The following is a 23,542-nucleotide window of genomic DNA, read 5'->3' as shown; positions in this document are numbered from 1 at the left end:
ACAGGTGGTGGAAACTTGACCTATATCAGAAAAAGCTCTGGTATTCTGAGTATCCCCTCCCATTCCCCAATCTGGCAGCAGTGTGGAGTCACTCCTCAGCAAAACACAAAACCTGCCTTTCCTCTCACTCTCTGCAAACATGTTTGTCTGTGCACTTCTCATGGTAAATTTGGTCTGAGAGCAGAGGACATTTACACATAGAGCATCTACCTTTTCAAGAGCAGCCAAGAGCTGTTGGGCACATAATTGATTTCAGCAGCAAGACCGCTGGATGTACAAAGGCTCTCGCTCGCTTATGATCACACCACTGGCTATGCCAGGAATAAAAAAGAGATTTCCTGACATGCTCTGCTGTGATCTTACCATGAAACAATTCTTCCTCCTGATATGTTTGGTTTTTAGCCCCCAGTGGTAGTTATAAAAGCATGTTAAATACCAGACTTCTCAGCTTGAGACCATCTGTTTCCCTTGCAATCATGTACCACGCCCACACATGGGTTCCTTGTACCCAGCGTTGCAGTTTCAGTGGAAAACAAAAAAAAAAGATATTTTCCTATGTGGTAGTTCAGGCAGAAGATGGATCCAGGAAACATGTTCAGGTGGAGAGGGTGTGATTATGCTAGAAATAGAGGGGTTTTTCCCCACAAGTGGGAGGCAGCAGGCTTTCAGGGAGTCCAGTCATTCAGATCTCTGCTGGCTCTGTGCCTGTGTAAAATCTTGTCCCCCTTGCCTGGAGCATAGCTTGCTTCATAAATCAGCAGCGTTACATGGTGAGCAAGCTGTCTTCACAAGTGCTCTCCCAGCATACCTAGAAATGCTTTTGCCAAATTTTTTACTGGTGAAATGACAGCTGTTAGGTTTAAAGGGAGTTAACACACTTCCTCTACGTTAAGTAATTTAAAACGCAAATTCTGCATATGTAGAAATTAGGTTACTATTAGGTGGTTTCAGATCAATTTTTTTTTTTTTTTTTTTTAACTAAATAGTATGTGGGATCTATAGTTCTACTGGAAGAACATAAAATTGTAATGAATCATTTTTTTAGCCTTTGCTTATCCCAGAAGAAGCATGGAATGAATTCAGCTTGCATTTGCTAATGGTATATGGGAGATTTCATCACATTTCACTGCACCCTGGTGATGATATTCTTTGTGTTTGTTTGTGTGGATTTGCTATTGTTTCAGAAACTTCATTTTCAAAAAAACTACTTTAGCTCTGCTCTTCTGGGATTTTTTTGTGTATGCTATCTAGTTGGCTATTTAAATCAAAGGTGGTAGCAGTGAGCTGTGATTCCTCTACCTTTTATTGGTTCTGTCAGTGTCTGTCTGAGAACTACAGCAGTATTATTAAAAGGAAGAGCTTACTATGACATGAATCAGCCATGTTTTTTTTAAAGAGCTTGGTTCGGTCAAGAAGATGTAAAGTTTGGCTGGAAACTGATGTGAAAGATCATCTGCTGGAAACAGCTTTGTAGTAGCAACAAAACTAGGACATAATGAAAATACATTTGGGAAAGACAAAGCCTTATAGTCATTTGTGAAAATATATATAGAATTTAAGAAAAACTGATTTTCTCATTTTTCTGTGTTTTATAAATTCTTTTTAAAATTATGAACTTTCACCCATAACTTTTTGTTTAGTATTGAACAGAATTGTTTATTATTATTAATTACAGTGCAGTCTGTTTAAGCTGTTCAGCATACTGCTGTCCTTCACAGCACTTGCAAAATAAATAGTGAACACATACAAACATCTAATTAAATCACTCTCCATGTCCACTTATATACCTCTGAATTTATAGATTTGCTTGAAATGCTGTGCTAAGTAGGGGAGAGCTTTCTTGATAAGTTACTGAGGCAGTCAGGTTGAAAGGTAGGTTTTGTGGTTTGATTTGAGGGTTAATGACTCAATCTTCCTCCTGAAAAGGGAAGCAGCTGTACTGGAAACCCAGAATACCTTTTAAGAAATCTTTTGCAATGGATTTGTTCTTTTGATTGATGCCTAACTAGATTTGATTGTCATTAGAATAGAATAATATCTTACTAAAATCAAGAGCGGTTTTGTTGGGATTTTTTTTCATAAGGAGGAAGAGCAAAATTCTAATTCACATATAAGCTTAAAAAGCTTATTTAAAGTCATTAGAGAACAATAGTTCTTTAGTTTCCTCTTGTGGAGCCCTCCCCCTATTATGCGTTTCTCCTTCTTGACACAGTTAAGAGAAAAAGTATTTAAAAGCTATTTTGGAAGCTTGTTTCCCTATTCTTTTCCTGTCTTTCATAATCTGCTTATTTCTTATACTTGATAACAGATCAATTAATTGATTTGGAGACAAGAATTCGTCTAGTGCTTTATTTCCCTATTGCTCTAAGGCCCAAGCTGCAGTCTGTAAGAATTTTTGCTTTAACTCTAGAAGCCAGGATTAAATTCCTTTTTTAAAGTCAAGTAAGAGTAAGCATCTCACTTCTATGAGTTCAATAAAACCTTGATTATTCTGATTTCTCTAATGAAATTGTGTATGCTTTCTCATTTTTCTCAGAATTTTTCTCTCATCTCTTCACTTTTGTGAGGTCTCCTTTGTGTATTATTCATTTGACCTCTTTCTGTGCAATTCTACCATTTTTCCCCCATGGTTCTCTTTTCATATCACTCCTCCTGTTCTGTTTTCATTTCCTCCAAAGCAAAACATGAATCCCTCTTATCTGAATTCTTTCAAATCTGATGAAACAAACTCACCTGGTTTTGCTTAGAAATTTTATATTGTGTATTCCCATTTCTGGCTTATCTTTCACAGATTTTATTAGTGTGGCCTTGTGTGTACAGACAAGGGTTGAACATGCAGAAATTGGTAAAGAATTTTATTGCTTATAATGAACTGATTTTAGGGGCCTTTCGAACTACTTTTGGATTTATAAATTTGCAAAATGTTCAGGGGATGGCGTTAACTATTACAAGTCCATGACAAAAACTTCAGCTGGCCTATTTAATGCAGAATTTTTCCTCGGCTCTTGATTAAGGAAGACTAGGGGTTTGCTCCTTCTTCATGAATGTCAGCCATATGTCAGTAAAAATCAGGTTTAGTCGTAAAAGAACCTGTAGATGCTATTTTATTTTTTGGGCAGAAAGGCAGGTTTTTGCAGCACTGGTTATGTCATCTGTAGGCATTACATGATCATGATTTGTGAGTATTTTTTTCAGGTTAAAAGAAATTAGGTTTTCTTAACCTGTACAGTAGTAACTATGCTTCTAAAATAAATAGGTTTGGCAAATTGTTTTTCTTGCAAGTGGTAAGAAATAAAATCAAAAGACGAAGAAAAACATACACATAGCTCACTCTGGATTAATGATTTTGGGTAGGAACCAAAATTATCTAACACTTGAAAATGCTAAGAAATCTATTAAGAAGCCATATATCAGACTTGGCAGTGGGAACTTCATTTAACTCCAGTTAAACATGCAGTATGAGATGAGTACATGTATTAACACACTTTGTGTTTGAATCACTGTAGAACTTACCCAGCTTACAGCTGCAGCATGGTTCTTCTTTTTGACATGTATTTATAAATCACAATTTTTGCAGTCAAAATTGTTTGTCTGTATTTGGTATAAACACAAGGTGCAAGGTGAGCAAAGTGTGAAATGGCGTACTCTGCATCATTTTACCTGTGTTTTACTGGCAGGTTTTGGCTATGTACTCAAAGGTTTTTCAAATTAACTCCAATCCCCTGTCACCATTTTGGAAAGCTGATTTTTTTGTCCCTACACAGTCTTTTAGCTGGACTTCTCAATTTTTGTTTCATGTTTTGTTTTCTTTCAATGGAAACCTCAATTCTCTGATTAACAAGTTAGCCTTCGATTTGTTAACTGAAAACATGTTTCTCCACTGACTTCCATGAGTTAGCAGTGAAGAAGATTGTCTGAAGCAAACAATAATTGCATAACTGTTTTAACTTCTGACTCTAAATAAGAATGAAAGATAGTTTGATTTATGAAGATAAATCTGCTCTGATTAGAAAAACCTATGACCAAGCCTATGGTCTTGGTGACCCCCCTGCTCACAGACTATTTCTCTAGGAAACTGCTATACCCCAGTCGGGGGGAAAAACCCCGAGCCCGCAGTCATGCAAAACATCTGAACCCCAGTGTGGAGAAACATCTGAAACCCAGTGTGGAGAAACCAGGCCAGGAGCGCACCACTGAAGGCTGCATTATTATATTTTGAATCTCTGGATAATATAAGCTGAGTATCATTTTGTGTCTCCAGTGACCAAGCTTTTCTCATTTCTCACAGTGTGATACCAACTTTTCCCGGTTTGATATCCAGGTAAATTGTTGGAAATAAGTCAATGATGTTTTACCAATGGAGTATGTTGTTCGGTTTTACAGACCTCAGGTCCTAAAAAGAGCATATAAATAATGTGTATTAGTATCCCTGCTAACTGCCGTGCGGGTTAGGCTGAGGTGGAAGGAGATGGCATTTGTGTAGTACAACAGCAGGGTTGGAAGTACACTATTTCTCCTCGTTCAGCCTGTGCATAGCTGCCATCGTGAGTTTTATATTCTCTCTTTTATTTCATTTTCATGTAAAGCAAAATCCTAAGCATGTTACCCCAGCAGGTTAAGTTTCAATTTACTTAAGCAGTGTTTCTGTATTTTTCTTTTTTCAGCTTTCTTCTTAAATCCCTCTGGGGATAAAGAGGCCACTATTAGGAAGATTGTTTCCTGAACTAGTTCCACTATAACTTTTTTCACTGAAGCTGAAATGCTTATCTCAGGTTCAGCCTTCATAAGGTGATTAAGCTTCCACAGTTCAGTTGAAAACCAGCAAAGTCCAGTTTACTTTGTTACTTTAAATGTCTGCCTTACGGATGGTAACAACATCAGTGGTTTTCCTTGATCCAGATGGTGTTCGTTCTCCAAATCTGAGCTCTTTCACCCCATATGCTTTTGTAACTACCTTTTGTTAGCTGGGCCCATATATAGGTATCAGATAAGAAGCTATTATCTCTATATGGTAGTTAAATTAAGCAGGTTTTGCCTGCCATAATATTGACTGTGTGTTACATATGTATTGAAAGGGTTAATGGAGTGGTTGCAGGCTGGAGGTGTTTATGTTGGAATGCTTTGAGAATCGATTCCAGCTAATGGAAAAAATGCTTTAAAAGTGAGCTGGTTTCGTTCCCACAGTGAACAACAGAGAGTGGAAACAACATTTAATAAACCTTTCAGAAGTAAATCCTGCGATTTTTACTTTCACCACCACCTGTGGAAGAAGTGCCCACTTTCTCAATGGGCAGGATTTCTTCCTGCAGTGTATTTACCTTACTCTGTTAGGTAACAAGAGAACGTCTTTGGACAAAAATCTTACTTGAAAAATACGCTCTGCTCATGTATCATCTAAGGCCTAAGTTTTATTGACTTTGTAGATTTTTGCTTAAACTACAGGTTCACTCAAAATAGCCAGCCTTAAGATTCCTTCTGACCTGCCCCTAACTATCTGGTTTCCTGTAAATTGAAGAAATTTGACTGTGTGCACCTTGTTTTACAAATATGGATGTTGCAAATTAAGATCCTTCTTGTACTTGGATTACTGAGGAATGTTCCATCTTCTGTTCTACCTGTGTGCCATCTTAATTTTAAATATTAGGGCACTTATAAGATTTGGCAAACATAACCCTTTACTTAGAAAAATAGAACATTATTACTTTTTTTGTTGTTTGGAGGGGTTTTTTACTCTGGAGTTCTCATGCAAAGTAAGAACTCAGTAATATTTTTGCTTTGCTAATTATGATGATTGTATACAGATTTCAATTAGGAAGAATTTTGTTCTATTGATAAACCTTGCTGAAAAATCCAAGGTTTATTTTCCAGTGAGAATCATTGGCATGATTTTAAATGCAAGGCATATTTGTTGTGAACCATGAGCAGTCTTTATGAAACCTGAAGAAGATTTGTGAAAACAGCCTGTAATAAAAATCATACATGCTTCATAAAACACTACTTGATAGATATCACTTGCACCATTAAGAACTAAATGACAAAGGATGTAATTTCAGTTCTGGCATACAATATTAATCGAAAGGCTTTAAAGCATCTTGCTGATGGGAACTATGACAACATGACATTGAAGAATTACAAACTGGTGACATCTATCTTAATCAGATTTTCAAAATAAATGCTCTAAAAGAGGAAGTTATGTTATCTATCTTCCTAGGGTCACATATCATATAGGGTATAGCTTTTCAGCTTGTTTATTCTAAAAATATCAGGGACAAAAAAAGTGCCTTTCAAGTAAGTTTAAAGTTCAGTTCATATACTTTACAAAGTTTTTGGGAATAGATTAGTAACTGGTGCTTTCTATTTCTGCAGCAAGGTTAAAAAACACTAGGGAGAGCTGAATTATAAAACAGCTGAGAATGCACAGGTTATTATCAGTAACAAGATGTTGAGGGAAAATATTATGCTCTGTGGATGTGAAATAGTCAAAGTTACGAGTGTACCTTTAACTGGAAGTATAACACCCCTGTAGATAACACAGCTGAAAGACATTGGTAAAAGTTTTTGCATCTTCAGTTCCTAAAGTTTGCAGTAATTTTGCGTAACTTGTTTATTTTTCTTCTTGTGTACATTTAACTGGTAAAGAACAGTGTCCTTATAGGTTGTGGGAAATTACCAGCATGTGCTTTGTGATTTAAACACCATGTTTAATGTTGCATGTTAGGGACTATCCTACTGCCCTCCAGGAAGTTCCAACTACTTCTCTCATCATCTGGTCTTAGACACCACATGTGAACCATGGGATCATTTTGAGTTTCTCCACAGACAAATGTTTCTTCCCTTTCAGGACAGAAGTCTTTATTTCTCTTTAAAAAGTAAAGTCATCTTGCAATCTAAAGGAAAATGTGTAATATAAATGAAAAAAATAAGGCTTTCTTTATTGTTTCTCCCAAGGTTAAAACCATAAGCAAGGCAATGCAATCTTTCAGAGCTTATCCTGCATTAAATTCACTGATAGTTTCTCACTCCCAGGTAGCCTGACAGGTTTCAGACCCTACAGGCATTGTACTGATGAGGAGACAAACATTGGCCCGCTTTGATCAAGCTGCTTGTTTGACTTTTGCCCATTTTATATTATAATAGTATACGCACACACAAGGTGCATATCTAGATCAAAGTGTCCTTGTCACTTCTCCTGATGCTTGTCACCATGTATCTAGCACAGGAGCACAGAGTGCTTCAAGAGAAAGTCAGCAGCAGTAGCTGCGAGTTAATTCTGTTTCCCCCTCTACGTCCGTTAGTTACAGACCAGGCAGAAAATGATGGGCAAGCTGACAACAAATCAGAGTGAAAGGACTCTCCTCTGGTGGTGGGCAGTGTGTCACCTCAGTCCCTGGGTTTGGATCCTTAAAGCATTTGGCAGAGCAGAGCCAATTTGGATGTGAGTAAGACTAAGCAAATACTTGGGATTAAACACTAAATAAGCACATAACAGCAATTTGTCTTAAATTACCCCTGTAACTTGTCGTGAAGAAGCTTTGAGCCTCGCACACCCTGGCAGGAAAGACTGAACTGAAGCAGTGGTTCATTCAAAAGACAGATGTGCCTAATTACAAATGAACACTTAATACTCCATTCTTTTCTGAACACATAACCTTCTTTATGTTTTCATTAATTAAATGCAGCTTCTCATGGAAGGTGCTCCCAGACCATGGAATTCTGGAGTGATCCATTTTACTTGCCCACAGGATCCTTGAAGCATTGCTGATAGCAGTGCAGGTAGCCTGTCTTACCCCTCCGTAAGCAGGTACTTTAAAAAAGGAGCTCTTTGGGGAGGAATAATTAAGCCATCATTCCCACTCTTTTCAATTTGCAGGGATTTCTGAGGTAAATTCCACTTCTGCTTACCATACTTTTGGAGTCATGACCATATGTCAGTTAGGTAAAATTTCAAGTCCATTGAAGGGTTTTTTTGAGGAAATCAAACCAATTCTTATAGAAATTACTTTTTGCTGCTAGCAATCAGGGGCTAGCAGACCAGGGACCAGTGGCTTGCAAACGAAAGATATTTTTTGTTACCAGTTTTCTAAAACATTCAGTCTACTTCAGATTCTTACTTCTAGTACCTATTATGGATATTTCCTTTACCATGGCAGAGACTTTTCTAAAGAGAGACTAGAAAAGGAGAAGCCTGACCAGAAAGAGTTAAGACTCTCATAGACATAGATATTGAATAACATTTTGTTCACATTTGAAATGTTTATATCATAATGGAACACTTTGCTTTTGTGTTTGTCATGGAAACTCTAAGTTCACATTAGTTCCACACTGTTTAAAACCCTAATCCTTATCAAATGGAAATCACCTCTCTTTTTCTTAGCTGAGTAGCTAGCTGACAGGTCTCAATGATCTATCTGTTATAGAAAGACTCTCACACAAATTATGAAACAAATGACTTTCTTTCATGGATACTTGGTCTGCTTTTCTACCTCTGAATTAGCCCCTTTCCCCCACTGTAGTTGTCATAGATGTCTCTCCTTATGCTGTTCAAATTCTGTAACAATTAAATGATAAAAATTAATTAAATGTAGATTACTTTTTGAAAAATAAAAGAGGAAAAGGTTTTGTGAAAGGCTACAGAGCTGCATATAATTTACCTCTGCAATTGAAATGGCTGCTTTGCTTCACTGTGATTCCCTAGGGTAAATAACAATTTAAATATGTTTTGCAAAAATCATGTAACTGTAGTAAGACAGCTTTCTACCCTATTTCTTGTGACTTTTCCAAGTTCTGTATAGGGGCTCACGCACATAATTATCTGATGTTGACTTACTCAACAAATGCCTCAAAAATGTGGGGTTTGTTTGTTGCACCTGAAGAACTTTGACAGCCTGGTTGCTGGGCCCAGTTCACATTTGCTTCTTGCTTCAGAAATCTTCTCTTTAAGATGAATGGGATTGCTTTACAGTCATTAAGGTCTAGACTGAACAGGAATGTTGTAATTAAGACTTAACAGTTTTAGACATAAGCCTACCCGTATCTGCTTATTTTTAGTGTAAATTAGTCATTCCCATTTAGATTAAATCAATTAAGATAGCATTTAAGATCCAATTTAAAGCAAAGCAACTGTACCTCTCTGGAATAGTTTTTAAGTATTTCAACCCTATTGTACTTTATCAGATTTGGATGCTTTTTCTTCTATTAAGTGTTTTATTGTAAGGGAGCTGGCCAAGTCCCAGGGCTGCTGTCTTTTCAATAACCAAGGGAAGAGGTATTTCCCTCTAGGACTCCCATTTTCCAAAGTGGTTGATAGAGGGAGGAAAGAGGAGTTACAGCATCTTGACACTCGATGTTGCAGCACATAGAAAGCTATTATTACAGGGAGTAGTGTCCAGTGCTGCAGAGTTTATGAAGGTCATATTGTGTCATCCCACTGTCCTTATAAACTTAAGTCGGAAAAGCAAGAGAACTGGACCTATTCTGGCAGTAATGCTGATTTCTCAGGAGAGCTGTGTGAATCACTTAACATACGTGACTCAGTTTCCCTGCATGTGCAGTGAGAATATTTTCAGTGTCACAGGGATGTTGAGAGGTTGTTACTCCATAAGATCGGTAAGTTTGTGTAAAAGCCTCAGTAATACTGAAAGATATTATTTAGCTCTTAAATCTTTAAAAGAGTAAAAAAAGAGAATCTGGCTCCAGCTTAAGAATGCCATTCAAAACATGACAATTGTGAAGATTCTGTCTTCCTCACAAATCAGTGGTGGAACACTAGGGTTTTGTTAGAAATTGTGCAGCAATCAGGAGAGCTGTGTATTGGGGAAATCTGGCAGGTTGAAGGAAGGATCCAGAAAGCAGTCCTCGGTGATCTCTCATTCAGAGTGACAGTAGAGGACTGAGGAAATTTAGAGGAGTATAGATTTTAGCTCAGTTGATTTATGGAAAATCTAACCTTGTTAAGTGCAACTCTACCTGTAGCTTTTTCACAATTAGAAAAGAAATAAATCATTCCAGATTTTTTCAGGCATTTTTGATTTTGAGGAAGCTGTAGATTCCCTGCCAATTGAAGCCACCCTCAGGCACAAGAAAATGTCACTTGTCAGCATTCTGTGGAGAGAGAAAGTGGGATTGGAAGACAAGTGATCTTTGCCAAATTGCACTTGCTGTGGCCTTCTAGCTCCATTCTAGCCTCTCTTAATTTCTTTTATACGTTCCTCTGTTTCTTCAGTGTCAGTAATGTTTATATGTTATATAGCAGAAGGAACTTCTGGTTCACAGTAAATTTATAGGGAAATAATCTAAATCCCCAACAGTGGCCTGCATAGCTGGCCTATGGTCTGAGTAATCCAATTTCACTCTTGCAGCATATTTTCAGAGTAATTATTAAATCTCTGCATTTATTTGTGGAGTATATAAATACCCTTTAGAGAACCTTCACTATCCATCTTCCTCACAGGTAGCAGAGTGTGGGGGAAGGTCTGACATCTACCTGAGACATGCCTGGTACTCACAGCCTCCTTTGTGCAACAGAACAACGATGATTAATCCTCTGCTTTGTCTTTAGCAGAGAATGGTGCAAGACCTTTAGTACTAAAAATGATAGACTGAAAGATTGATTTTCAGCAGAGATTGTAAATGAGGAGAGAAATTAATGAACAAGAGGGATGTCAGGATAACATTTCAACTGTAAGAGCTGCAGTGGAGGAGGGTTTTGCGCTGATCGTGGCAAAACTGTCCAAAAAGGCTAGGCAGGTAGGAGAGTCAAAAAGGGGAATAAAAAAGAAGTCTGATCCTAAGAACAATCTTAATTAATTTATCTATCTGATTAAAAATAAATTAATGCAAACTACTTCATCCCACCTGCCATTTTTCTGTAATTTTTGTAATTAATTTTTATAATTAATAATTTATACTGATATATTTGCATACGTATGTGTGTAAATACACAGACACGTGTGCACATTTTTTTAATATACATATACACATGCACCTATATATTAGAAAATATAAAGACACAGTTAATTTTGAACCAGCTGATAAATAGCTTGTTATCTAAATCAGATAAAACATTAAGTAGGCATGGGGAAAATTCTTTGCTCTAGTGTTGGTCAGTTAACATTCTTTAGCCAGCCTGTTGAAATGTGGCTTAAAGCCCTTGACAGTGATTGTAATCACATGCACTGACAGCCTTTGTGTCAGTGTTGGTGAAGATAAAGCTTATCAGTTGTGTCCTATGTCGACGGGAATTTTGCATTCATATATTAGGGATTGGGTGCTGAAAATCTCACTAGCAGTATAAATGCTGTCATTCTTTTAACGAGAGATTCAGCATTGCTGTTTGTGACAAAAATCATGTTGACCACACAAAATCACTGGAAATAAGAATGTGGTTCTCAGAAAGGAAATTATTCCAAAGATTTACTTTTTCTGTTTAAGTATTTCTTAACATTTTCACGTTGTCTAATGTTCACAACATGGGAAATTGCTCACTGTTAATTTTGTAGCAGTCATCTGTAAATTATTGGAAACATCTGTTTCAACAGAAATACTTCTCCTGTGTTCTCTGTACCAGAGTTTCATTATTGAGTTTGTAACAATTTGCAGTTATAGCGAGTTCCAAAAGGGAATTGCTTATGGAAATCAAACAACTAATTTAAAAACTACCTGAAAGCTTTTGCACTGTGAGAAAAGTGCATGTTCTGTATCTTCTGCTCTGCTTAACACTTGTGTTTATATTACAAAGTATGTTCTGCTACCTTAGGGTAGGAAATAGATTGCAATTTGAATTACATAATTGTCAAGTGTTACAAAATTAAGTGTCATCAGTCATTGCTGAATTGTGGTAAATTAAGTGTCAAGGTTTCTTTAGTTTTGTGTGCATTGAGTTGTAAAAGGTCTTATATTTATGATTTATTTGCCACTGATTTTATGGAATAGATTGTTAAAGCCTAACCTTGATGGAGATATTTGATTGCAGGTTTTGCTGTTTTGAGGTTTTGGGTTTAAGCTTTATGGGTGTTGTGTGCTTTGGTTAAGTCAGAAAATACTTCCTTTTGTTTTGATGGCCTGACTCTCGTATCACCTGTGACTTCCTCCAAACTGTATTTACATTGCATGGTGTGAAATTGGAAAATCTGTTCTGTGTGGGTTCTAATGGATGTGACGGTCATTAAGTATATGAGTCTTCTGACGTTGTAATCAGATGTGAATCAGTCTGTTAAACATCCATGAAGCAACATCTGCTTCACAGAGTGACCTTCTGCTAAAGAATACTTGGCATCTATTAGCAGATCATAGTGCAGATCTGCCTTATTTGAAATGCACTAAACCAGTCTACTGCTGTTTAGCAACTAGCTTGTAATAATTTATTGCAGTTAAATAAAGCTTAAAAAGCTCCATTAAATAATTACAGGGATTATATGCATTTTGAAAACCTTTGTGTTCTACTGAAATTACCCATTTAATTTCAGGGTTGGTTTGTTAAAAAAAGCTGAAGTCTAAAGACGCATTAGGGGATCTGTCAGATGCTATTTTCTGTAGGTGTTAATAAAACCAGATTAAAAAAAAAAAAAAAAAAAACCTGAAACAAATTAAAACCAAAAGCAATTTTACCATCTGTTGTGTATTAATTAGAACTTGGTGTATCAAGGGTAAACTTGCTCTTACAGAATGTCACTGAATGTCTGCTAATAGAATAATATGCAAATATATTAGAAGATAGGATTATACCGAATTTCTCATTCTGTTTGGTTGTAGCAAATGCCAAGATGTTGTATAACGAACTTTAATTTTCTTTCTTCTTAGAACAACCTCCAAATAACCAAGGCCAGTCGACCCTGCAGCCTTTGCCACCTTCTCACAAGCAACATTCAGCACAGCATCACCCATCCATCACCTCACTCAACAGAAACTCACTGACAAATAGGAGGAATCAGAGTCCGGCCCCGCCGGCCGCTTTGCCCGCCGAGCTGCAAACCACACCTGAGTCAGTCCAGCTGCAGGACAGCTGGGTGCTTGGCAGTAATGCGCCACTGGAAAGCAGGTAATTACTTAGGTCCTACTACAGACTGTGGCAGTGCTAAAGAAAACATTTAACTTAAGGAAAGCTGACCCGCAGCTAATACTTCCCCTCCTTCAGCAAGCAAAACTGAAAACTTTTCAGTCCTGAAAAATATGTCCTCGCTCTAAAATCCTCAGTGACTCTCTTCTCCCTTCCAGTCCTATTCCAGAGTAATTAGAGTATATTAATTTTTCCAGACAAGGGGTTTCCTTCCTGTTCATAATCTCTGACTGTTGCCTGTTTGAAGGAATTTCTTTCCTTGCTTGCCAGAAATGTGTCAAGTATGTACTGACATACAGATCAAATGTCAAATAACATTCAGTAATAGTTTTTTACTCTTACACTTGGTACCTGTAAAGAAATACTTATGTGAAGGTAGGTATTTTTAAAGGTGCTCGGATTTGGTGAGTCAAAAGAACTCAGTTCCGGTGTAATGATAAATTTGTCATTGATAACTGGCTCTATGAAAGAAGCAGCTAAGATGAAGGGTGACACTAGCTTTTTTAGATGCAGAATGATCTATAAAGGAATTGATAGGACTCACTGTCACAGAGCTGATTTTACCTACAGTGATTAATTAGTACTCATGTAACATTCAATCAGCCCTAATTTTTTTCTTTTTAAGGAAAGCCATAGTATTCCAATTTAGTCATTAAACTGAGTATTTATTACTGTATTGAAATTGGCAGTAATTCTTGAAAATGTTTATTAAATCCCTTCAGTTTATTCGTTTAATCCCTTTATGTTTTATAGTGAAGTAAAGGTGATTTTGACTAATTTAAAACATACATGACCTTAAGGTTCTCTTTTAAGTAGTTTTTGCTGCATAGATTCTTCAGGCAACTCATCTGTTAGACAGTTTGGAACGGCTATTCCTTTTCTTAGTTTTCTTGGACTCTTCTGTGCTGTTTATGAGACATAAGCACTTTGGAACAGCATTCCACTGAAGAGATTTCACCATCATATTCAAACAGTGTAGTACTTTAAGGAAGAATTTTCTTATAGAACAAATAAGTTCATAGTGGGGAAAAAGGTGCTTGATGTTTTCCTGATACTAGTTAATCTGAAGTAGATGGGTAAGGTCTTTGATGTTTGCTTCTATTGCTATATACATCTTTATTGTCTTTATAAAGGTGTAGGGCTACTTGAAAGAGAATGCCACTTCCAACCTTAAGTATTTTTTGCAGAGTAAAGTATTTTTTTTTTTCATCTTTTGAATATTTCTGGTGAAAAGCTAAGGGTATTTTGAGTATTCTTGTTGTGAACATTTGTGAATGAGGTAAAATGTAAAAATTTAATGTAAAAACTGAGAGTCCTACTACTGTGGTTTTTCTAATGGTCGTACTTGGTTGGAACTCTGGAGATGTAGAACCCATGTTATTTATCATTCATTTTTTCTTCTTCTGGTTAAGGTTCCCTACTGAGTGTGATTTTCAGGCTCAGTATCAACTATATTTATGACTTTGTGATAGGTCTCTTCCTTAATCCTTTTCTTTAACTAAAAAAAAATTATTTCCTCTTTGGCAATATTTTAGTTTATGCTTATTGTTGTTTTTTGGTTTTTTCTTCCCTCTTTTTTTTTTTTTTTATTTGACTTAGGTGACAGCTGTTTAGAGGTAGAGAATGTGAATGTCAACATATATACACAAGTATCTCTCTAGCTCTGTAGGCTGTTATTGATGATAGGTGGCATAAAAATGACATAGAGTTTGCTTTCATGTATAGCTGGGCAGTGAATTGGCTGGGTTTGTGTATGTGCAGGAGGAGAGAGGGACGTTATTTGCAAAGCCTGGAGGAGGTTTTAGTCCCTATCGCTCTGCAGTAGTAGTGAAAGTGTTTTCAAAAGATATATATTCCATAATATTGGATTGAATTGTGTTTTTAATAGAATATACTGCAGTTTAGCTCTCTGCAAAGTACCCTTAAAAAGAATTCACGCATTTGTGTGAAGCGTTGCTCTTACTGGCTAAAAAGATGAACTAAGGTTACAGATCAATGATGTCCAACAGAAACTCCAATTTACATTTTTTAAAATAAAAAAAAAGACTCTTTGCTTAAATGTTTATGAGGACCTAAAATTGTAACTTGAATGAATTTAATTATGTCAATTCTTCTTTCAGCTTTGATGCTGTCTTTAAATGACAATGAGTTTACCAAGCAGAGGCAGAAATTGTCTTCCCTCTCTTTGGGCTCAGTAAAATCTACAAATTTTGTAACAAAAAAACCCAAGATGGTAGAAGAATATTTCCTGTGGGTTTCCTGCAGACTGCAGGACCTTTCATTGAACATTTAATGATCTTTACTATTTGACTGCTCCCTAGACTGCTGCAAGTTAGGTTCATTTATAGAGCAAATAGATCAGCTGGAGGAGGCAGCACTAGAGAATAGTATGAACATCTGAAGAAGTCAAAAATCTTTCAATTTTGTTCTCTGAATTACTGGTTGAATAGCCAAAGTCATGCAAATATATCATTACATGTCAGGTGTCTGAATATGATAAAAGATGATTTAGTAATTAAATATTAGTAGTTTTTTATTATCATTGAGCTTTAAGGTTTTATTAACCTAATAGTTTTAGTAATGATTTCTTGAGCACCAATATCAGTAGTTACATTCTCATGGTTTTGAGTTCTAGTAGGATCTAAATTACTGATATTTAAAAATACATAGTAAATCACTTTAAATGCTCTCTCTGTTAAATATTTGAATGTGCAGAATTTTTCTAATGCACAATAAATTATGAATGTTAGAGATGCACAGAGGAAAAGTATGTTAGAACTCATAAATTTGTAGATAAAAATAAGCTGGTAGCATCTCTTAGTGCATTTCCTGGGAAGTATTTCATTAATTTTAGTCATTGAATGTAAAAGATCAATTTGTTGGTAAGGGGAAATCTACATATTCCATTCAAGGAATAAATCTCTGAGAATATTATGTAACTTTATTCAGAATCTATGCTAATGTGCCAGTGAATCAGAGAAGAGCTTTGCTTTTTCTTTCTAGGTTTGCTGCAAAAAATACCTTGTTTGAAAGATGGCTGCATTTTGTTTGATGGACTGTGAATTTTTTATAACAACTAGCCAAGAAACTAACATAAACATTGTTTATACAGATACTGCTTAGTCTTCTCTTACCACTTAGTATTAAAAGTAGAGATGTAGGAATATTGCTGTAGTCGGCTACTTAGCTACTTATTTTGCCAAGAAAAAAAGAAGATATTGGTTGAAAAAATACTTGATGGCTGGGAAATATTTTAACATTTTGAAGGATTTAATTAAAGTATTGGAATAGCACAGAAATAGTATAGACAAAGTATTTCCTTGAATGTGTTACTTCAAAACTGTTCTGTAAACTTGATTCAAAGTCTATTTTAGAATATGGTGACTTTAGAAACTCCTAAAGTGTGAGGAACATACATATATGTCATTATTGGGGTGGACTGCCAATGTTCCAACTGCCTTCAATATTGATTAAGGTGTGGAAAGGGTGTTGATAGTTTCCAGGGAAGTTTTAAATCAATTTGTGTAGACGCTGATTGATTGTCTGCAAAAGCACAGTGTTGCTGGAGGCTAAAGTCTGCTCAAACCAGCTACTTTACACATTCCACCCACTAAAACAGTGCCTGGTTTAATCAAATTCAAAACTGTTCTGATCTGTAAGTCTTCCAGGTTTTCACACTTGGACTTGATTAGTGATGTTACTTCTATTGAGAAGGCGAATGGTGCAAAATAAATGCAGAAATTGGGAATGGAGTTTAAGTCCTGTTCTTCTGAAGACCCTATTTATCACTGTGGGTGTGTCACATCACTGATCTGCGAGTTGAAGAAACAGGACTCTGCTTAGATTGCTGACAGCAGGAATGCATTTGGAAAAGTGACATGCCATAATTATAGGATCATTATATACACACATTAGAAATTAAGTATTTTTTTCAAAGACTAAAGTCAAAAAAGTTCTGTTTTCTTTTGATGTTCTCTTACTGTCGGGTTCTCACTGAGCGTCTGTTTGAATCCTAAAACACCACGCCAATATGCTTATAAGCTTTCTTTCATGTCAATAGTGTCTTACTTCAGATTTTTACTTGATCTCTCTGACGTCTTTCCTGCTCTAATATCCCTTGCTGTCACCATAAGTACTTGGAATTTCATCATGCTGTGTATTTTGTCCCATGGCTCTTAGGCAAGCACCAGTAGACCAGAATTCAGTAGCATTTGCACATTATTCCTTGATTTTATCATTTCCGTTTTCAGAGGTACACAGTCATTAAAGCAAAAATGGACCCAAGTATTTTTTCCCCATGTCAATCATTCCCTGGTTTAGATAGGACAAAACAAATAGGCAGTTCTAAACAAAATAATGGTGGCTTACTTCATTTGTCCCTCTCATTTCTGCACTATTCCCTGACAGAACCAAAGACTCTGATGCTTCCTTCGTCTCTCCTGCTGTTGTGCATTGGCATCTGCCGAACATAAGATGCCCGTTCACTCTGGTAGCCAGCCCTCTGCATATTTTTCTTGCTGGCTGGCTGTGCCACAGCTGGCTGTGAGTCTTTTAATAGTCTCAGTTCAGTTTTTTTACTTCTTCTCTGGTCCAGCCTCATCAAGTAAACAGCATCCCCCACTATGCGCTGCTCAGTCCTTAAGCCTGCCTTGCCACAGGCAGCAGTCAGGAATTTTATTCAAGGACTTGCACATAAATAAGGGATTGCCAAACAGTAATGACCACCTAAAGGTAGCCTTTTAACACTGTGTCTTCAGAGGACAGCATGGAAGGCAGATAAATCCCACATTCAGTTTTGCACAAAGTTTTGCAGCAGAATTAGTACATTCTTTTTTGTGGGATCATCCTGTTCTTAATTTGAAATTGCGCCTCTAATTTCATTTTTTTGTATCTTTATGTATAGAGAATTAGAAAGTCAAGCAGTCCTTGCAAATGGTCATGACAACCTTATAGAGATGGATGTGTTTTCTCCAACATATCACGATAGCAGTTATGGGTATGTGACTCTTAAGTGTTTGCATGATGCTAACTATTGACACAGAAGACAAAGTGTGATTTTAAAAATATATATATTGCAATAGGAAAACATCTGGAACAAACTTACTCATCATTATGTCTGATTTTTTAAAAATTAGTCTAAATAATTTGTCATACTGACTCCTAGTAGATACAAAGTGGTAAACTTTGACTGCCAATTCTTGCTTGCTTTGACTTAAGACATTAAGAATGCAATTGACAATGTATTAATTCTCTGTGGTACAATTCTGCAGGCTGTTGCAAACTACTTGCATAATTACACATTTGCCAGATCTGATCCCTAGTTTGTAATGTATTTACTACTTGGCAAGTATTTCTTTTAGAAATATTATGACATATATTAATATAGCATAAAGAATGAACAATCGAAGTTAACAAGAGTTACATACCTAATCTCTAATATTTTTAACAGCTAGTTTGAGATTGTAACTGCTGATAAATATGTAACTGTAAACTGAGACTTCCATATAAATTAATATTTCCATTTGTTTAAGTAAAATTTCTATTTTACAGTTGTTCCATATCTACTTGATTTTGTCAATAATCTGTGTCTCATTTTTGAACTATTTTTTGGCATTCTTATACCAAATCAGTATCATTTGTTTCTGATACACACACACACAGGGAAAAAAAAACTGAAAAAGCAGTACCATTTCTGGATTGTTAACCGTAAATTTATCTTTTTTTGTTAGTTTGTTTATACTCCACTAAAAATCAGATTTTTATGTCCAAATTCTGTTTTTTAAATGGTAACTCCTAACTTAGTAAAAGGGACAATGTGCTATTTGATTAAACAAGGTGATTTGCAGTTGCCTACTAATTAATCTGTAATATATATTGATACAGTACATTGATCTGCTTCTCCCAAAAACTCTTAAGCTTTCACTTAGCCACAAATTAAAATCAACAGCAGGAAGAGAATGGTATGTTAAATTCAATTAGTCAATCATTATCAGCAAACTCAAAGATATTGCAGATATTTGCCAGAAGATCCCAATATATATTCTTCAAAGTGAAAATGTAAGCATACTGTATTAAAACAGAACAAAGCCAAATATTATTGTTCCCTGTAGAACAATTACCATACAATACTGGTTCAGATGCATAAATGCTGTAGTAGAGTTAATAGAACTGTGCCTGGTTTATGCTTTGTATGTTTGTAGTAGGATCAAAAAATATAAGTATTTTAGTAAATGGAGTATGTTGTATGAAATTCCTGTTAGTTGAAACTAATTCAGGTAACAATAGAATGAAATTTATCTTGTTTGAAATCCCTTCATTTTTAAAATTATGCTAGCAGGGATCATCTCCTGGTGTGAAAGTTGTCCAGAGATAATTATGTATCAGTTCCAAAGCATAATAGATTTGAGACTATAACATGCTATCAGCATGAAAATTTAGTTTATCAATGTCACTACCATACTGTGCCACAGCTAGAATCATTATATATTTGTTTCTTTGTTTTCATGTCATGCATGTTTTACATTGTTATATACTATTTCTTCATTTGTATGGTTTACAGAGAGAATATTAATCTAATGAATTTGACAATTTTAGTGTTAAGAATGATTATAGAAACAGACATTTTACATAGAAATTCTAATATTTCATAGGCCTAGACCGAAAGAATAGTTGTTTATAGCTTCGAGAGATGTCTTCACAGTGCATTAATTACCATAAGACAGCTGGAATTCTCAGTGTATTTTAGGAGTATGTATTCTTGGCTTTATTCTTTTCTCTATTGTGTCTATTAGTGTACAAACACTACTAGTACAAAACATCTATTAGTGTACCTGTTGAGAAATCAGCTTAGTTTGAAGTAAGAAGTCTGATTTCCTTTTAGCTAACCTGATAGTCTTAGTCCCCAAGTTACCTAGATGTCAACATCTGAAAATATATAAGATTCACTATCAGCAAATGACTGTATTTATATTACTTATAGATAAAGCTTGTTAGTATTTTCTATTTATATATTTTTCTATATTCTGTATTTTCTGTTTTCTATTGTCCCCTCCTTTTCTGAAAATTTCATATTTTTCTAGGGTTAGAAAACTTCCTGTTGTATTTAAGTAGGAATTCTTTGCGAGGAGATTGGTTTGGGATTTTTGTCATCTGTTGGGGAGAGAGTTCAGGGAGAGAGCTGAATTTAGGGCATGCTGTATTAAACTTAATAGTGGTAGAGGAGAAAACTGAAAGAGGCTGCGTACCAAAGGGGTAGGAGTGGGTGTCCAAATGGGTAGATGGAGGAACTGAGACTGATTGGTTAAGCAAGGTTGAAATACTAGAGGACTAGAGGCTGAATAACTAGGATGAAAACCGAGATAATTTCTTGTCCTTTACTGCTTGTGATTATTTGTGAAATCCTTTTGAATTGTATGCACCTCATCACCTATAGGACTGATTCAACATGGGGAGAAACCTTGGTTACTGGAATATGCTCTGCTAGTGACAGAAGCCAGAAATAATCAAACCAAAGATTTTCTATCTGTGATGGCCTATGCAGATGAGAAAGTTTTCAGTATGATTTCTAAAGTTTCTTCAAGCTTTCTTATATAAAATCACAAGTTAGCACTTTAGTTAAAAAACAAACAAACAAAAAAAAAAAAATAAAAAATCATGAAGCTAGCACAAGAAACCAGCAAAATTAAAAGCTAGCTTCTTTCTGCAGTTGCTTGGCTGCGGCTGAGCTTGCCATCCCAGTAAGTGCAGGTCAAGTTGAACCAGAAGGGAATTTTAACAGATTCTATAGATTCTTTCTGTCACATTCAAACAGGTGAGGAAATAATACCAAGTGTTATGGCAAAACAAAGACCTGGATGACTGTATAGTGCCTGCACTCAGCATCTCTGATAATGCTGACTGCATGAAGAGAAGACCAGCTGCAAAAAGGCATGTGGAAGTGAGTACCATAAAAGATAAAGCATCACCCTCCTCTGGGCACAAGATGTAATTCTCTCCCTTTGTGAATCTGTGAGTGGTGGTCTCTCAGTGCTATGAAACTTGGCATGTCGCACAGGAGAGACTGTGCATGCACAGTATTCGAGTTCTTACCAAGGAACAATGGCTGGGAAATAGGAATGACTGTCACATCACACGTCTGTGCACAGTTGCCAAGCTGATCACAGTGGCTGTAACTCAGAGGTTGTGACAGTGCTGGTGCTGTAGTGGCAGACTCTGGATGTGTGGGTGACTGCTTATACCATAGAACTGGCAGCACAGAGTTCATCACGAGTTACCTTAGACTCCAAATTGTGAGAGAAACACAGCTATGGACATCAACAATTGAGCTAATGCTCACAGTTCCATTATGATGGAATCTTCAGCCTGCTTGCAGCCTGAGGCAGAATCAGATCCTCTCATCACTGGCAGAATAATACTTCACCTCTTTAAATTCCTTCTGGTTTTATTTTTGTTTAAAATATCCAGTGGCTCAGTCAGTCCAGACAAAATTTCAATCTTTATTCCAACTTCTGAATTAATCCTTGGGTACATAATGCAGCTCCAGGTCCCTCTTAAACTGTATTTCTTTTTGAAATACTCTCCATGTACCTTTTGAGAAATTTAGAGCAATTGTTCTCTTTCAACTTTATAAAGACAGCAAAGGTAGTAAAAAGATTGGAGAGAGTAACTGTGCTCTACATTCCTTTGATTTTCTGCTTGGAAAGTGTAACTTATTCAATATTTAAGATAGGAACTGGTTAAGGTTAGAGTGCCTCATCTCAGAGGCAACTTTTCCTGTCTCTGTCTTGGCAGGGATATTATTCCAGAAGGTCAGAGAAGATAAGGAAGTGTAGTATAAATCCTTACTGCTCACATAAGCATTTCAGGTTGTCACTGCAAAATTCAGATGCTTTCCTCTGCTCTCCCTTCCTTTGGAGAGAGGAGAACTGTAATAGCAGGAATATTGCATCAGAAATACTGAATTCAGTATAAGAAAGTGCAGTAAAGGGCAACCAAGTTCACTCCCAGCTGCTGCCTTCTTCAGAAGTGAACATCACCAACAATATCAAGAGCAAAGTCACTTACTGTAACCTAGGTGGAAGTCTGTGTAAGTCCTAGTCCTCTGAGAGACCCAGAGGAAGCCTGTAAGGCAACAGAACTACCTGATATTTTTTCAGCAATACATAGTTCTAGTTTCAGTCTCATCTGGAAAGTAGATAATGGGACTGTTCTGCAGTGAGCAGTATGAGTAGCTACAACTGAGCCATATTTCTTTCCTGGTTCACCCAGCATGAGGCATTCTTTGCACTGGACCCTTGCTCATTTTTGCGAAGTGTGGCTTAGCTTTTTTTGTTCCCCTTGTTCATCTTCACAGAGTGCAGCATAGCAAAGAGGAGCACAAAGGAGCAGGCTTGGCAGAGCTATCTGATTATTCTGGTTCTTTTGATCCTAGATATGCAACAATTAACTCCTCCTTCTCTGGGGTCCAGAACTAGCAGCCCAAATCTGAATTTGGAGAAACAAGTAAGAGAATAACAGGTGCCCTCTGCATCCTGTAGCACTATATTCTTTCTTGTACTACCAAGAGGGTAGGGGTGATGAGGAGGAAGATGTGCTCTAATGCACCAGAGAAAGTTCAGGGCTTTTGTCAGCATTCAGTCCTTCAAGTCATCATGTCCTGGTGACTTTTCACAGCAGATTGGGAGACTGTCTTGTCTGAATTGCTCTTTGAAGCTTCAGATGCAAGTTGCTATGCCTGGCTTCTCCATTCTTTCTCCTGCAGCTAGTAGTGGAGCTGTAGCCTGCAGGAGGCAGATGTGAAAGGACACACAAGCAGTAAGGAAGACACTTTAGCCCCAGTAGGACTTTTGTTCTTTCTCGGATGTCAGTGTTCTGTTTGCAAAGAAGGCGGGTCCTTGGTATAAATCCAGCCAAATTCAAGCAAGTGTTGCCATATGTAAAGAGCTTTTCTGAAACATTTGAATAATCTGGTGGAAGAGGCTTATCTCCATTTCCCACAGATGTTTCCTCTGGTTTTACATATGGATAATATCTTGCTTCTCTTTCTTTCCTTCCCCCAAACTTTGATCATCATTTTGTCTGCTGTGGTCTTGAAGCTTTTTCCAGGATTGTGATAGCATTAACAGTGACTCCAAGGAAGCGGAAATCCACTTTTATTTCTTCCTAAGAAATTTTTTTATTGCAATTCTATCCAGAAAATAAACTAAGACAAATTCACAGCATAACAGTTTCTGTGCTGGCTTGGAGTTATGTTAAATGCAGCCATATGGTTCTGTGGAAGTCAGTCATAAGCCTGTGCTAAGGGCAAACACAACCAGCTACAAGGTTTCATCTCAGAAGAATGTTAAAAGAAGATGAAGACAGGCATAAAGTGTTCACAGAGAAACAAAAATCCAATTCCTGCTAGAGCCTGCTGGGAAAGCTTATCTCATGCATCAATGAACCAGAGTTCACATGAAACCTAGCCAGTAATTTCTGTTTTCTTTTACA

General features: G+C 36.6%; 1 protein-coding gene across 8 annotated transcripts in view; it reads left to right on the top strand.

The window, feature by feature from the left end:
* Positions 1–23,542, top strand: part of TENM3 (teneurin transmembrane protein 3) — an 844,329-nt gene that overhangs the window by 695,071 nt on the left and 125,716 nt on the right. For 6 of the 8 annotated variants that reach the window (XM_058420808.1, XM_058420807.1, XM_058420806.1 and 3 more), the window contains one exon: positions 12,799–13,036. In XM_058420808.1, coding sequence (XP_058276791.1) covers positions 12,799–13,036 — 238 coding nt within the window. Of the gene's footprint in view, positions 1–12,798; positions 13,037–17,957; positions 18,051–23,542 lie in introns of all 8 variants that reach the window. The other 2 variants (XM_058420803.1, XM_058420802.1) reach the window with 1 other exon arrangement.

Source organism: Hirundo rustica, chromosome 5 (genome assembly GCF_015227805.2).
Source record: "Hirundo rustica isolate bHirRus1 chromosome 5, bHirRus1.pri.v3, whole genome shotgun sequence".
Lineage (NCBI taxonomy): Eukaryota > Metazoa > Chordata > Aves > Passeriformes > Hirundinidae > Hirundo > Hirundo rustica.
The sequence above is the reverse complement of the archived record's forward strand: the minus strand, read 5'-3'. Positions and strand labels throughout refer to the sequence as shown.